Below are 15,149 nucleotides of genomic sequence, written 5' to 3' on the forward strand. Positions count from 1 at the left end.
CTGCCATGCAAGGGACCAGCTAGGTGCAGATGTCCCTCAGCCCTCTGGGTTCCTGGTGTCTCTGGGAACAAAAGAGCGAAGTTTCAAAGCCAGGCCAGGCCCTGCCTCGCCAAATACTTACCAGACCTTTAAAGGTGGAGAGTACAAGTCCTGGCCTCCAAGGAATGTGTCATGTGTAGATTTATTTCAAGTCTGAAATGAATCAATCACCACTTGAAGAACACATTTTGGCATAGAAGTAGCTCCCGATGAGCAAATTTATTTGTAATAATAACAGGTACCAATTATGAAGCATTTATATGCCACATGTCCCAAATGTTTGCACATATCTAATCTTTATCATAGCTCTGGGAGGAAAGAACCAACATCTTGTTCTACAGAGGAGGAAGTAGAAACCAGATTCAAACCCATTTGGCTCCAAAAATCTGTACTTTCACTTCTTTGCCTCTTTTCCTATTTCTTGGGAAGTTTTCAAAAACATGTTACTTTCTCACCTTAGAAGACAGTGGACACTTAATCTGCTGATGATGTAGCCATTGGGCCGGCATTGCAGGGCAAGTGTGAAGGCTTCCAGGCATTATTTTTGTGCCTTCCTTTCATGTCAACTGTCATTGATATTACCAGCTATCACCAGCTCTGAGCTGAACATTCTATTGAATGTCCCAGTCTGGTGAAACAAAATAAATAGGCCCTATCCTGAGCAAAGAGAGGGGAAATGATGGTATCTGTGCTGCTAGCCAGGCCACTCATTTTAGCCACCATGCTTATTCAGCAGATGGATATCTCATAGAATAAAATGCATGGGCTTTGTGTCCATTCACAGTTGTTTTGCTGCTCAAGAGCTTGTCCATTTAATTTCACTCAGTGACCATTTGGATAGCAAAATTTTCTGGAAGTCTGATGGCCAGGTCGGTAGGCAATTCAGTTGCTCTGTCTGAAAAAGGAGGATGGCAACTGCTATCCCTGTTCTACATATCTTGATTGATAGCTAAAGTGTGCTCCATTCCTACACACCTTTGGGTAAATTTGACAGAGCTTCCTGGTGTCTAACTATGCTAGATCATTGGTTGGGCACTAAAGATACCAGGATAAATTTTTTAAAAAAATTGATTGTCGAAACAATGAACCAATTTAAAGTTTTTAATTACCTAAAAGACAATACTTGATGTTGAGAAGAAAGAACTGTTAGAGATACTAGAATGGCAAATAGGTCCTATGTTATATGCCAGCTCTCGATTCATGAGCCCTCTGAACTTCCATCAGGATCAAGAGCCTACACCTGGGCTTAATGTGAGAAAGGATTGGTACATAGATTTCCTGGATGAAGGCCCTTTGAAGATCAAAAAGTCCAATTCCTTCACGCTACAGAGAGAAACAGGCACAGATAAAGCAGTTGTTTACAAGTCCAGTCTCCTTATAACCAGGCTGGAGCTGAGACCTCAACACTGATGGAGAACTTCCAGACGGTCTGTACCTGCCATAACATGGGAGGCTCTCTTCTCTACACCTACCCAAGGGAGCCTTCCCCTGTCCAGGTGGAGAGGCTGCTGTTCAGCACAGCCCCAGCTTCACCACTGTGCCAGACCTGCCCTCTCCAAGGACTGTCCTCAGGGGTATAGAGTGTGAACTCCAGAAATGTGCATCCCTGGGTCCACCTCAGCTGGGTGTGTCTGTGGATGGGAGTGGGACCAGGGTATGCTTTTAATGACAGTCAGGCAGCTGGACTCTGTCTGTTCCAGCAGGTAAATTACAGGCTTGGCAAGTTCAAAATCAAATAAACACTCCAACTCCCAGTGGCAGCTCCAAGGAGAACAGTGACTTCCAGGAATGGTGGAGGCTGAGACAAACCTCCTCACCCAACACAGCCTAATTACCACCTGTCACTTGCCTGGGACAGGGGCCTTTTCTTTGACTCACAGGCCCCAGAAACAGGACAGGGCTGCTGCACACACAGGTGATGCAGACTTTGGTGACCAGCCTGTTTTTGGTAACTGTTGGACACAAGCAGGTGCTGGTGAACCCTTGCCCTTCCCCAGGCCTGGTCACAGGCAGCCTGGTGCTGCACATACATAGTATGGCACAAGTGGCAAACAGTTCTCACTTCACCTGCCAACTTTGATCTGTTGCCAGTGGTTTGCAGGAGACCTGTGCTAATCCTTTGGAAATTGTATCCAGAGTGAGAAAAAGAAATATCAAGATTGACTACTGACATGTTGCCATGCAGAGGGGAAAGGGAGATGATGATGTCTATGCTGTGCATTATCTTCATGGCCACCCAGGCAATCACCATACTTGCTCAGCATAAAGAATTTTTCCACAGACCTGAGCTCCCAGTGGGTTAACATGGTGGCAGAGAGATGGATCAACTGGAAGCTCTCTTAGATTTTCTTATTTCTCCAAAGCAAAACATTCTTGCACTGCACATTTTCCCTCAGGAGAGGCGGACCCAAGGCAGGAAGATGGAGGAAGATACATGCCATTGTCTTTAACCTGAATTGTGTTGTTCATTCAGCTTTATCTTGTGTTGACCCTGCATGTCCATCTGTGACCAGTGGTTTCGGTAATTCAGATCCATAAATGTACAATGCTGAGGGCAGGTACCTGCTTTTAACTGTTCTCCAGAAATACCCAGTTTTATATCTGGGAGGAGCAGGCAAAAGACAGGACCAGACTCTGTCTACACATTCCAAACCCTATACTTGATAGTAAGAACAAGGCCGCGTCTTCTAGGGCACCAGGTGCCTCTCAGGTCATCCCAGTCTGCCCATGGTATGGGCCAGTAATGGACATGGGTAGGTCTGCAGACAAGACCTCAAAGTGCCAATCATTTCATGCCTCTAGGGGAGGGGCTAATGGAGGACTGATGCTTAAGGACTCAGAGCACGAGGGCTGGAGGTAGGACCATCACACCAACCTCAGGCAGGGGAAGGGAGGCAGAGGGGCCAGCAGAGGACCAAGAACTGGCATGAAGGAGGAATGTGAGGTTTGAAAGCCTCCCTGCCAATCTTCCTTAGGTCTGGCTGGGTTTGAGGGTCGCCTGCATTCGGAGAGGGGTCTGATCCTGATGGGGAGGGACAGCAGCAGCAGAGCAAGTTGGCAGGGCCTCAGTGGCAGCCGCAGGCCTTAACCACCATGTTGCGGTGCTTGCGCAGGATGACATTGTTGCTGCTGTCATAGTAGAGCACAGAGGTGGCGCTCAGCTTGGTGGGCGCACAGCACGCCTTGGGGACTGCGTCTGGCTTCATCAAATGCACCTGGCCAGAGAGGAGACACGGGTGGGGGGTGAGCTCAGCAGCCTCCTCCCAGGACCACCCCGTCCGTCCCTGCCGCCTGCGCGGGCCTGTCTTGCGGCTCTCACCCGCTTGCCCATCGGAGCTCACTCTCCACTGCAGGCGGGCAGGTTCCCCCAGGCCCCCTGCCCTGCCCGCCACCCCAGGACACGCAACTGGGCACCTGGCACTGCAGTCCAGCCCCACACACCTGCTCCTCAGCTCTCCGGGTTCCCTGCCACCCCTACTGCATCTACCGCCCCACACAGGGACAGCATGTGCCGGGCGCCCCTGCAGCACCACTTCCTCATTCCTCCGCTTCCCCTGCTTTACACTTCTGCTCTGTCCCCACCGAGTCTGTCCTTGGCTGTGCACAGGTCTGTGCCCACTCCAGCCGGTGGGGACCGGGAGTGACCGTGGAACCAGTGGATGAGGCCCAGAGCCCGGGTTTGTGGACTTCGTGATGGCCGACGATGCAGCAGCACTGGAACCAGGGGCCAGATCCCTCCTCCCTCTGAAACAGCTCGCACCCTCCCAAAGCGCTGGGAGACCAGCTGTTTGCAGCCTCCACCAGCATACTTATCCTGGGCTGGCCAGGAAGAGCTGCCATTTATGCTGGACCCCTCACAGGACCTGCCCAAGGGGCCCCAAGGACAGCACCGCCACCCTCGAGGGGAGCCAGAGAGCAAAGGAACCTGCTTCCCTCCTCTGTGTTTGGCCGCTCAGCTGGCCTGGGCCCTCCAAGGTCCCACAGTGCTGCTGACGGGGACCTGGATGAAGCTGTGTGATGGCACCTGTCTCCCTTCTCCTGGCCTTTGTGCCAAAGCCCTAAGTCTGAGCCAATCCGCTAGCGAGGACTGTCACAGACACTGCACTAGTGTGGGGACCAGAAGCCTCTGGAGGGATATGCAGCTGGACTGGAACCCGGAGGCTGCTGACCCCCACTTTCCATCTACAGGCCACTTGACAGGACCCAGGAGACATCAGCCTCCTGTGCAGTCCAAGGTCCCTAAGTGGCTGGAACCTGAGAAGGCCCGTGGGCTGGGACACGGGAGAGAAGTCAGCAACACAGGATGCTGGTGCTCTTTGCTCCTCCCTTGAGCCCTGAGCTTCACCAGGTGAGGGATACAAAGGGAACTGACCTTTAGTCCATCAGCACCCACAGACCGACTTGTGGAATGTAAGGTGTCATCCATTCAACTCATTGTTTTTATTTTTTGTAAAGGGAATTGAACCCTGGGGTGCTCTACCACTGAGCATCCCAAGCTCTTTTTACTTTTTATTTTGGGGCAGGATTTTGGTTAACTTGTCCAAGCTGGCCTTGACCTTGAGATCCATCCTCCTGCCTCAGCCTCCCGTCACGGGGATTAAAGTGTGTGCCATTGCACCTGGCTCAATTCACTTTTGAGCCACACACTACACGGAAGAAGCTCTGGAGCTCAGAGACTACATATCCTTGAGGACAATCTTCATATCTAGGGACCACAGTGCTCTCTAAAGATCACAGAAAACATACTTTTCTCATTCTCAATGTGTTGTGTCTGGACAGCAGCCAGGAGGGGAGCCAGGACTCTCTCAGACAGAGGTCCTGCTCAGAGGGCCTTGTGGGAAATGGATGGGGAGGGGGGAGCATTTCAGTGGACATGGGAGGGTGGCCTGGTGACAAAAGCAGGCCCTCAGAGTCCTGGAGCACGAGCCCTGGTGGCCAGGTGAGAATGGGAAGGACACGTGGACACATGGACAGCATGACTGATGAGGGGCCCGTGTCCCAGGCCAAGGGCTCAGACTTCCTCTGGGAATAATGGGAAGAGTCTGAAGTCTCCTGGCTGAGAAGGATTTGGGCCGGTTTGTTGCAGGAAGATCCTGCTGGCTGCTGTGTGGACAGTGGTCCTGTGGGGTGGTCCTGGAGGGACCCACTTCTCTTGGCCTTCAAGACAGGAGCTTTGCTCACCTGCTGTATCCTGGCCTCCCACAGACCCCTGCGTACTCGTCCTGCCCAGGCCCTGGGAGCCCCACCTTGCCCTGGCCATCTCTCCAGCTCTGCTGCAGGGTCTCACCTGTTCCCTCCATGTGTGGTATCTCTATTCTGATGTCACCTTGGACCTCGTGCTCAACTGCAGACATGTGATCCCTCGGCCCACTCGACCACTCCTCGAGGGGTGGACAGGGCCTCAGCAGGGCCGCTCATTTCCTCCAAGCCTGACAACTGGTCCTGGCCCTCTCGCCTCCCTGTGCTGCAGCCGCTGCTCCCCCTGACCCTGAACCACCCAGCTCTACCTCGGGGCCTGTGCACCTGCCCCGGCTCCCGGACCCTCTTCCCCAGCTCCTGATGGCGCTGCTCCCGAGTGCAGAGCAGCCCAGCCCAGGCTCCTCCACCCAAGGCCCAGGACCTCCCTCTCCTCCTCACATCGCCTTTGTCGCTAGTCTGCCTCTGTGCTCACCAAGCCGTCCCAGAGCACTCACGTTTGCCGGGCCACCAAGGGCCTGGTGGAGGCAGTGGCCGGGACATGGGGCAGGGGACAAGTCCTGGGAGGGGCAGCTGCAGCATTGCACCCCCTCACCTGGGGCCTGGAGACCCACGGGGCTTAAAGGCTGGGCCAGGCTGGGCCGCCCACACCTCCCAGCATCGCCCTGACTTCTCCCAGAACCGGAGGCCACAGACACCACCACCCCATGCAAAAGGAAGCGTCACCACCAGCTCAAGGCGGCACTGCCAGTCCCTTACTCTCACTCCAGGGCGTCACCTCTAAACAACCTCCCACACACGACTGTGGCCACTTGAGGAGCTTGTTTGTGCAGACAGTGGGGAAGCCGACTGGTGACGGAGTCCCTGCAGGCAGAGCTCCTCTCGGCAGCTGCTTGCACCACTCCTGGCTGACTAGCCCCCTGGCCGGGCCCCCACCCCGACCAGGACGGCAGCACTGACCAGGGACTGCAGGATGGCATGGTTGGTGGCGTTCATGCAGGAGTCCAGCGGGAAGGAGCACTCTCCCTCACAGTAATAGGCCGAGTAGCCTTGGGGGGCGATGACCCAGTCCTGGGGGAATGGGAGAAGGTGAGCCCATTCACGTGCCCCTGCCCAGCCCCTCGGCCCAGCACCTGTCCCAGGACCACCCAGGGCTGCCCCTTCCAGTCCCCAACTCTCAAACCCACCCCCCACCCTCGGGCCCTCCTGGCAATCTCCACCCCAGAGGCTTGACGCCACCTGGCGACCCTCAGTACAAAGGGCTGGGCCTGAGCTCTGTCCTCGTCACAGCCCACCCTCGCTCTGCTTTGTCCTCCCCAGCCTGCCCGCCCCCACCCATCCCCACTGGAGCTGCAGGCCCAGGAAATGCTCTGCCCACTCCAGCCTCAAAAAACGGAAAGCAGAAACCAAAAACGTTCTCACTGTAAAAGTGAAAACTTTCTCAGGTTAGAAAACTTGCCAGTCCAGAGGAAAGACTGCTGTGAGGGGGAAACGATGTCACCCACAAGGCCTCCTCCAGCCTGAAGGGACACCCTGCGTCTGCAAGTGGGCTGCCAGTGAGGAGAGCAAGTCGGAAATTACCAGCCAGCCGAGGTCCTGGAAGCTGACGTAGAGCTCGTGCCGCCGGCACACCTGCCGGCCGTGGGAGCCGTGGGCGTCATCTGCAGGGCAGACAGCGCAAGGTCTTTTCCAGGCTTCCTGCTCTGTGCAGGTCCCCCGGGGTGCTCCCAAGGTGGGGGACACCCTGGTGGGCACATTTAGCAAATAAAGGAGCAACAGGAAACTAAACCACTGGGTCTCACAGGGCTCATCCCTGGATCCCTGCTGGTGCCATGACCCAGCTCAACAGCCTTCAAGGGCTCCCGATCGCCACAGAGTACCCGGTGTCCAGCTGGACCTCCCCGTCCTTCAGCCTGGGCTCTCCTCCAGGGAACCTCCCGGCAGCACCCTCGCCACAGGCGCTTCTCCTGCTTTCCTCTGTCGCCACCTCTCCACTCCAGCCCACCCTCCCCACCAGCTCATTCCACAATCCAGCCCGGGCTCAGTCCACACCAGCCAAGGGGCCTCCCGTGAAGGAGGCCTCAGACCCAGGCCCCGCCCGGCCCTCACCAAAGATCCCTGGGAGTTTGTTGGCGTGCGGCAGTTCGTTGGTTTTCTTTGGCTGCCTCCTCTTCAGTGGCCTCACTGCCCGAGGGGCGCGGACGGGACTCGGGCTGGCCCTGAAGAAGGTGACCATGAAAGGCTGTCTGGAGCGCGGTGCCCGTTGCCCCAGCAGACCGGCCAGGCCAGGATCCACGCTGTGGCCTGAGAGAGAGGAGAGAGGGTCACTCACGGACCCAGGAGGGACTCTGCTCCTCAGCAGCAGCCAGAGACTGAGGACCCAAGGGGACCCACTAAGCCTCAGTTTCCTCACCTGAAACCAGGAGTCCTAAGTCCACCCAGGTCCCTGGAGGGCGTGTCTGAGGAGGCGGGGTTGGGGGGCCTCAGAGACCCCAGCCTCCAACTGACAGTGACATGGCCATGTGAAGCATTTGACAAGCTTGAGAGTTTTCCCACTCATTGCCTCACCCGATCTGTACAGTAGCTTGTGTTTCAGACTTTACAGAAGAGACATCACGGTCACTCGGTGATGACCAGAGTCCACTGTTGATGCCTCTCAGAACCGGAGCACCCTCCTTGGTGGCAGGACCAGAGGCCGTGTGCTGTCTTCCACCCACACTCTCTGGGATGTGAAGTGTGAATTATGACACCACCTGCTCATGGCAGCCCCCACCCCACACCGCAGGGCTCACTCTGCCCAGTGCAGCCCAGGAGCAGGACAGTCACTGCTCCTTGGTGTCCATGTGCCCATCACTGGGCTCAGGAGGACAGAGACAAGTCTCAGAGAAAAAAAAAAACCCAGATCCAGGGCTCAGCCTGAGTTCAGGTTCACTGGGCCAGGCTGGTGGTTAAAGAAAGAAAAGGCTGCAGGAGTCAAGACCTGTGCCTCAGCCCTAGGCCCTCGGACGAGTGGCACCTCAAAGGTGGGATTTCACCCCCCACTGCTAAGAGCTGAGGACGCCATGAAAAGCCAGCTCACCCTGGAGGTGCCCCAGAACCGCCCTGCGCCGGACCCCTGCACATGGCCTCTTGTTTTTCACCGTGACCGGGGGCGATGACCACAGTAGAGGAAATCTTGAGAGAAAGGCCCTCCCCAACTCCTGCAGGCTAACGCTCCTTCTCCTGGGCGCTTTCCTGTGCCGATTTACGCTCACACAGCTGTCAACGCGGCAGAAGTCGGGCCTTTTTCCAGCTTTCTAAGGTACCCCTTTTCCCGGGGGTTGACCTACGGCTCCACTGCACAGCTTTCAGATGATGACACCTCTCGGAGCGGACACGCCCTGAGCTCCGTGGGCATCAGCTCATCCTGAGGTTCTTGTCTGGCTTTCGGTATAAAGAGCGTGTCGTGGACCCCTTCGCTCTGCACTTCTCACACTGAGCCACAGAAACGTGAGAGCTGCTCAGTGTTCATCTTTTGAAACACAGCTGCTCAGTTGATGTGAGTCCATTTCACCTGTGTCACAAGCACTGACACACACACCATCCACACACGCCCATTATGTGTGCACAGAATCACGCACGCGATACCTTTATAGGCACATTGTACACACAGGCTTATTGATTCCACTCGGAGCCCACCGGGTTCTCCAGTCCACACCACAGGTCAAGGATGCTGCCTGCTCCACCCACGATCCACCCAGAAGTCAGTCCTTCAGCAGCTGGGCCTCGGACCAGGTGTCCACTGGCCACTTGATGGAACCCAGAAACCAACCCTTGACCTATGACATCACCTGCCACAAACAAACGAACTGGGCCTGCGAGGCTCCTTCTCAGGAATGTGACTGGGAGCTGCAGAGACAGGGCTGTGACCTGCAGGCATTGGCTCTGGCACTTGGCCCACAGAGAAGCCATGAGGGGCATGTGGGTCACAGTGGGGGAAGCAGCTATGGCCAGGCAGAGGCACAGGTACAGGGGAAAAGGCAAGGGAGGTCACCATGGGGACAGATGGAGTGACAACGAGCAGGGAGGGTGGTGACAGATCCTCCAGTGGGCTCTGGAGTAGACCCCACAGACTGGCTGACAGTGGCCTCGGACCCAGGGCAGCCTCCAGCCTCGGGATGCCGTCCTCAGGAGCCCTGGGCCCTGGCTACCACATGACCAGGAAGGCCGTCCGTGCTCCAGGCTGTGTTCAGGGTCTCCTGTGGTCTGTAGGTACAGATCAGAGGGCACATGAAACCAGTTACACCGCAGACCTGCACAGGCTCCTTGAGGGTGGCCCGGGTGGGTGCTGGGGACCACTGGGGGCTCCCACAGTCAGTGAGCTGGATTGAGGGCCCTTGGATGAGGCCAACCCAAGGATTGGACTTTACAGAAGCAGAAACTAAGGCCCAGAGGGGCAGTAGCTGATCAAGGGCCAAAGCAAGCAGCTGCTCCCTCCTCAGCAGTGGCCTGGCTGGGTAGGAACAGCAGGGCAAGGGGACTGACGCTGGTCATCTCTCAGAGCTCTGCATCTGGCAGGCCTGAAGAGGTCACGTCTTCCCCAGGCCAAAGTCTCCCTTCTCCACCAGTTCCACTCTTTGCCTGCCCCATCCTTGGGCAGGGCCCTGGGTCCTGCTGGCTGCAGGGAAGGCCCAGACCTGGCAGTGACCCCAGCTTGCCCAGCTCTGGGCAGACCCCATCCCAGAAAGGCAAAGGTAGGAGCTTCCGGAGACCCTGGGGCCCAGGTCTCTGCTGCCCACCTGATCCTGTGAGGGTGCTGGTGGTATGCCACCTTTACACTAGCTGAGGTACATGTTGGCCTGTGTTGAGATGTGAGGTGTGCTGTGGCCTTCCTCCCTGGACCTGTGTGGAACCCCATGAGCCTCCAACCTTGCCTCATCTGTGAGCCTGCACATTAGGGCAGATGGGCTGGCAGCTCACCTGGCCTCTCCTGTCCCCTGGCAGTGCTTAAGCCCTCAGGAACACCAACTCTGTGCCAGGCCACATTTTGCCCCATATCTCCCTAAGACTTCTCTCTGTTCTGGTGCCAGCTCATCCTTCCTGCAGCCCCTGCCCCACCTCAGCCTGAGTGCAAGTGACCCCACAGCCACATGAGGGACAATTCAGGGGCTTGGTTGAAACCCCAAGAGAATCCCGGCTGTGGGCCAGGCCTGCTCCATCCCTCAGGTTGGCTCCCTCCTCACTCTCCTGGCAGCGCTCCCACGGTCTGGCCCGCAGCTGGGGACTTCTGACACCCAGGGCAGATCAGGTCCCCCAGAAGCACCAGGAGGGGCCACGCAGTGCACTCAGTGATGTTCCATCCACTCCCACCTGGCTCCCTGCCACTTCCCTCATGTCCCAGGCTATTCCCACCCCAATCACATCGCAGGATCTGTCACTTCCTTGTGTGTGTGTGTGGGGGGGGCTCTAATGAGGTCCTCAGAAATGCCAGCTGAAGCTGGAACTGCTGCTAGAAGCAGGGTCTCTGGGGCTGTGAGGCAACAGAAGGGAGGTCCTTTATGGAGGTGTGGATCGCATGGGACACTGCAATTTCACTGGCAAGAACCTGCCCAAGCCATGGTGAGGTTCCTAGAACTCCTATGATAAACCGCAGCCTTTGGCGACGCACAGAGGGACTGTTTATTTGTACAAGCTCCTTCCAGGTGGAATGCCAGCATCAACTGCCCCCACCCCAGTCTCTCCCACTCACAGGTCCTGTACCCTGGAGACAGCCCTGCCTTCCTCCTATAGACATCCATTTCCCTACCAGGACTGTGCAAGGATGAGGGAGGACACAAGAAACAAAGCTGGGAACCAAACGCGGAGGACCTTGGAGGAAAAGTCGGGGGGTGGGGTGGCTAAAGGAAAAGCTCTCACCAGGGCAGCGTCACTTCCACTCACAAGTCACACTTAGGTTTGTGTCTTTTTCAAGGCAATAAAATGACACCTTACAGCCAGGTGTGGTGCACGTGCCTGTTATCCACACTACCGGGAAGCGGAGGGAGGAGGCCTGCATGTTCCAGGCCAGCCTGGGCAACTTAGAAAAGTCGTGTCTCAAAAATGAAAAAAAATGGAAAGGGAGGCACCGGCGTGAAGTCCTGTGAGAGATGGTACAATGTGGCAGAGAGCTCTGCAGTCCTCACAGGAGGCACGGTGCGCTTCGCTTTCCTTTTGTTTTTAATTAAAGTCACATCCCTCTTGAGAGAATAGTCTACCTGGTGGCAGAAGGCCTGAGCTGTGCAGCGCTCTCAGGTGGCTACCAACTCCCTCCTCAGTAAACCCCTGGAGGGGAGTCCCCACCAGCACACACTGGCGCAGTCTGCAAAGGCGCAGTCCATGCTGATCTTGACCTTGTCCACTGGCGAGCCTTCCCAGAGCCCCACCAGCATCAGCCCTGTTTCCACACCCGTCAAACACTGTCTTCTCAATGATATGTGGTCCACACAGCACTTCCCCTCAGCTGCAAGGTGCATTTTCCCACGATTTTGGAAGCCTTTCCGTTGGTGCAGTGCTTCATGGTGACCACTACTTAAGTCTTGTCACTGGACACCAAATCCATTCACCTTCTTTGTGGGTATCTAACAGTTGGCCAGGTCGCCAAATTTGGGAACAATGCCTGGCGCCCAGTATGGTCAGCTCAATGTGTTCCCCACAAATCATGGCAAAGGAGTCATCGCTGAGGAAGAAACAGCCCCCTGGGGAACACGGTGACTGTCTGCTTGCCTGCCTGCCTTGATGACATCTGGATCCATCTCATCTTTGGATGGAAACGGACCCAAGCCCAGGATTCCGTTTTCACTGCGCAGATGAGCTGTCATATCAGGGCTGATGAAGTTGCTGGTCAGCAGAGAGATTCCGATGTCCACATTGGCACACATGCGGTCCTCAAATTTGCGTTGCAAGATGCAAGTCCTTGTGTCGGCTCCCAGCAGGGCTTTCCCATCTTCCTCACTCCGCAGGCCTAAACGCTCAGATTCTTTTCTGTATTTCGGTCCCTTTATCACGCGATCTACATAAATGTTGGGAACGTGGATGTCTCCAGGGAGCAAAGTCCTAACGTCCACGATTTTTTCCAACTGCACCACCGTGACATCCGCAGCCTTGCACGTGGGCACCTTGAAGTTCCTTGAGGATCACGTTGCCCGCGCGGTCGGCCTTCCAGCCCTTCACCAAGGGGAAGTCCGCCCCGATGGCGTGCTCCAGGAGGGACAGCTGGCCCTGGAACTCTCTCACCTTTCGCGGTAGCTCAGGATGGCCAGGCCGCCGTCGGGGTGTTACCTGATGAGTGTGCCGCCTTCCTGCACCAGCGAGCCGTAGCGGGTGGGCGCCTAGAAGGCGCGCACCCGGCGCCGCCCGCTGGATGCGCTCGGCCACGGTGCCCCGCGGCGTCGGCTCCAGGTCCAGCTCGCCCTCCAAGTACTGCTGCTCACACAGCGTGTTTTCGCCCAGGTCGGAGCGGTCCACGCGGCGGACCTGCTGGGTGGCCAATAAGAGGCCCAGGCCAAGTCGTCCACGCCCACGTTGCTGCTCACCACCTTCAGGTCTTCACGACGGTCCTCAGCGCGCGGCGATCAGGTTCTCGGAGATCCCGCAGAGCCCGAAGCCCCCGAGCTGACGGTCGCCCAGTTGCGGAGGTCCTTTACAGTCGCCGCCGGGTGCGTGTAGAACTGGGCGCGGGACCGAGGGCTGGTAATGAAGCGGCGGGCGCAACCCTAGGACAGCGCTGGTCCCGAGCGACCGGCAGGGACGCGGAGCCGCAGCGCCGCGGTGATCGGTGGGGCCCGAGTCCGGGACAGGCCGGCTGCACCGGAGAGCGCTCCTCCGGCCGCCGCCGCAGCGCATCACAGAGCAGGGAGGGCGCCCTCCGCGTGGGGGCGCCACCACTATCCCTGCCGCCGCGTCTGCTCCCACCGAAACCCCAAACGCTGCCGAGCTTCCAGAGACTCAGGAGCTAGGGCACTGCAGGGTGACCTGACTGGGACGGTGTTTAATGGTGACAGCGCCCCTCACTGAGCACTCAGTGGTGCCAGGAGCGCACACTGGTTTATTTCTGCTGACGACCTGCAGTGAGTGCACGTCCCACCCACCTGCGGCGAGTTAAGCTCTGCCTCCTTGAGAGGGGAATGTCCCAGAGGGTTCTTTTTAGAAAACCTTTGTCACATCCTGCCATCCCTCATTGCTGCTCTACTACTCTACAAACCTCAAACGCCTTGCCCAGGTGTTTACCCTGACTCACAGCGACCCTTGCCCACCCTCTCAGTCTCCTTCCAAGGTCTCCCTCCTGCCCTCTGCTCCTCCACGTGGCCCTCTCACTGGACCTCAGACAGGCCGGTCTTGTGCTTGCCTTGGCCTCTCCATCCACTGCCTGGCATGGAGGCATGCTGCCCCAAATCCCTGTGTGTGAATGAGGGAGGGAGCCTCATTCTGTGGATGAGGAACAGGCTTGGAAAGGTCAGTAACCTGCTGATGTCGCCAACTTAGGACCTCACAGACTTGGGATCCCAACCATGGCCCCTCACTCGGCTTGAGGGTGGCTTCACCCTCTGCTCCCCCTACTGCTCTGGGAGCGCAGGAACTGCCAGTGTGGAGAGCTTCTTGCAGGGGGAGCTGCCCCTTCCTGGGGAAAGGGAAAGACTCATGGACTCCAGCTCAGATGTCCCTCAGAAGGAGGGGAGGGAAAGCGGCCCTGGCTGAGGGCATCCTTGTGCCCAGGACCCCACTCCCTCTACCCACTGAGTCCTCACAGTGGGCACAGCAGAGAAAGGCCGGGTGCCCAGGACCCAGCAAGGCCACTTTGGACAATGCTGGAGGCCTCAGCTGGCATAGCTTCCTGGGAGCCCCAGGGGAGCTCGCCCAGCCCAGCCCCCGAGCCTCACCATCCTCAGTTTCCACATAGAGGCGGAGTCCCAGGTCCTTGTTACGGTTCAGCAACCAGCGGTCACTGGCTGCTGTGACATCCAGCACCAGCCAGCCCTCGTCCCCAGCTCGGAGCGTCTGAAGATCCAAAAAGAACAAGTCAGACTCCCTGTGGACACGAAAGAACAATTAACCAATGGCTGAGGGCAGCCCAGATGCCTCTGTGTCTCATGCCACCTAGGGGACCACTCCTGGGACGTCTGTCCTGCCCTGACTCTGAGCTCTTTCTGTGCCTTATTTCACTGATAACCATGTCAAACATGGTACTGTGCATGTGGGAAACAGACTCAGTGGCTCGGTGACCCACCAGGGGCCCACAGCAGGACGGCAGGGCAGGGACTTTCCGGCCCAGCATCTTTCCCATCTCTGAGGCTCTTCTCCCAGGAAGCTTCCCTTTCCTCCTCTGGAAAATGCCCCTTCCCGCTAGGAGGGGCAGGCCACACTGCCAGATGCTGGTGACAAGCCCACGAGCGGGGAGGGTGCCTGGGCCAAGGGAAGGCACCTGTTGGAGTGCTCCTGGACCACCTGGAACATGCTGATGCGGAGCGTGCTGTTGAGCGGGCGGGTGCTGGGCAGCTTGTAGACCCGGAACTCTGCAGCTGTGACAGCCTCCCCTGCTGGGATCTGGGTCAGATCAAAGTGGAACTCCTTCCAGTGGGGCTCCTGGTGGCCCAGGGCTCGGTCACGCTCCACTGGAAAAGACAGTGGGAGCCAGATGGTCACTAATAGCTGGAATGGCTTGAACTCTGAAGTAGACTATAAACAGACTTGTGCCAGGCTTCTTTGGGGCAGGTGTAGACAGGGCTCCATGATGTCATGTAGAAAGAACCTCCACAAGTGCTCTAAACCAGAAGCCATAAACCCAATTTGCACCTGTCCCCCACAAGACCTCTTCCTGACCCCAGAACCCACAGACGAGAGAACAGAAGGCTGTGTTCTGGGAGCTCCTAGGCTAAGGGGAGGATGGACATGGAACCCAA

General features: G+C 57.1%; 2 protein-coding genes across 3 annotated transcripts in view; both read right to left on the bottom strand.

Moving 5' to 3' along the window:
- Nucleotides 1-1,124: 1,124 nt before the first annotated feature.
- Nucleotides 1,125-15,149, bottom strand: part of BMP8B (bone morphogenetic protein 8b) — a 28,026-nt gene continuing 14,001 nt past the window's right edge. The window contains exons 2-7 of one of the 2 annotated variants that reach the window (XM_079113593.1): nucleotides 14,695-14,861; nucleotides 14,130-14,247; nucleotides 7,345-7,539; nucleotides 6,817-6,896; nucleotides 6,196-6,306; nucleotides 1,125-3,254 (exon numbers count right to left, since the gene is read on the bottom strand). In XM_079113593.1, the coding sequence (XP_078969719.1) occupies nucleotides 3,105-3,254; nucleotides 6,196-6,306; nucleotides 6,817-6,896; nucleotides 7,345-7,539; nucleotides 14,130-14,247; nucleotides 14,695-14,861 (821 nt within the window). In that variant the 3' untranslated portion in view covers nucleotides 1,125-3,104. Of the gene's footprint in view, nucleotides 3,255-6,195; nucleotides 6,307-6,816; nucleotides 6,897-7,344; nucleotides 7,540-14,129; nucleotides 14,279-14,671; nucleotides 14,862-15,149 lie in introns of both variants that reach the window. The other variant, XM_079113592.1, reaches the window with a different exon arrangement.
- OXCT2 (3-oxoacid CoA-transferase 2) lies at nucleotides 11,638-14,106 on the bottom strand. The gene is given in 10 exon segments (XM_079113584.1): nucleotides 11,638-11,864; nucleotides 11,866-11,952; nucleotides 11,954-11,983; nucleotides 11,985-12,387; nucleotides 12,389-12,497; nucleotides 12,500-12,527; nucleotides 12,531-12,582; nucleotides 12,584-12,758; nucleotides 12,761-12,816; nucleotides 12,818-14,106. Coding segments are annotated over 10 exon segments (1,251 nt in total). The 5' UTR covers nucleotides 13,096-14,106; the 3' UTR covers nucleotides 11,638-11,831.

Source organism: Sciurus vulgaris (assembly GCF_902686455.1).
Source record: "Sciurus vulgaris genome assembly, chromosome: 1".
Taxonomy (NCBI): domain Eukaryota; kingdom Metazoa; phylum Chordata; class Mammalia; order Rodentia; family Sciuridae; genus Sciurus; species Sciurus vulgaris.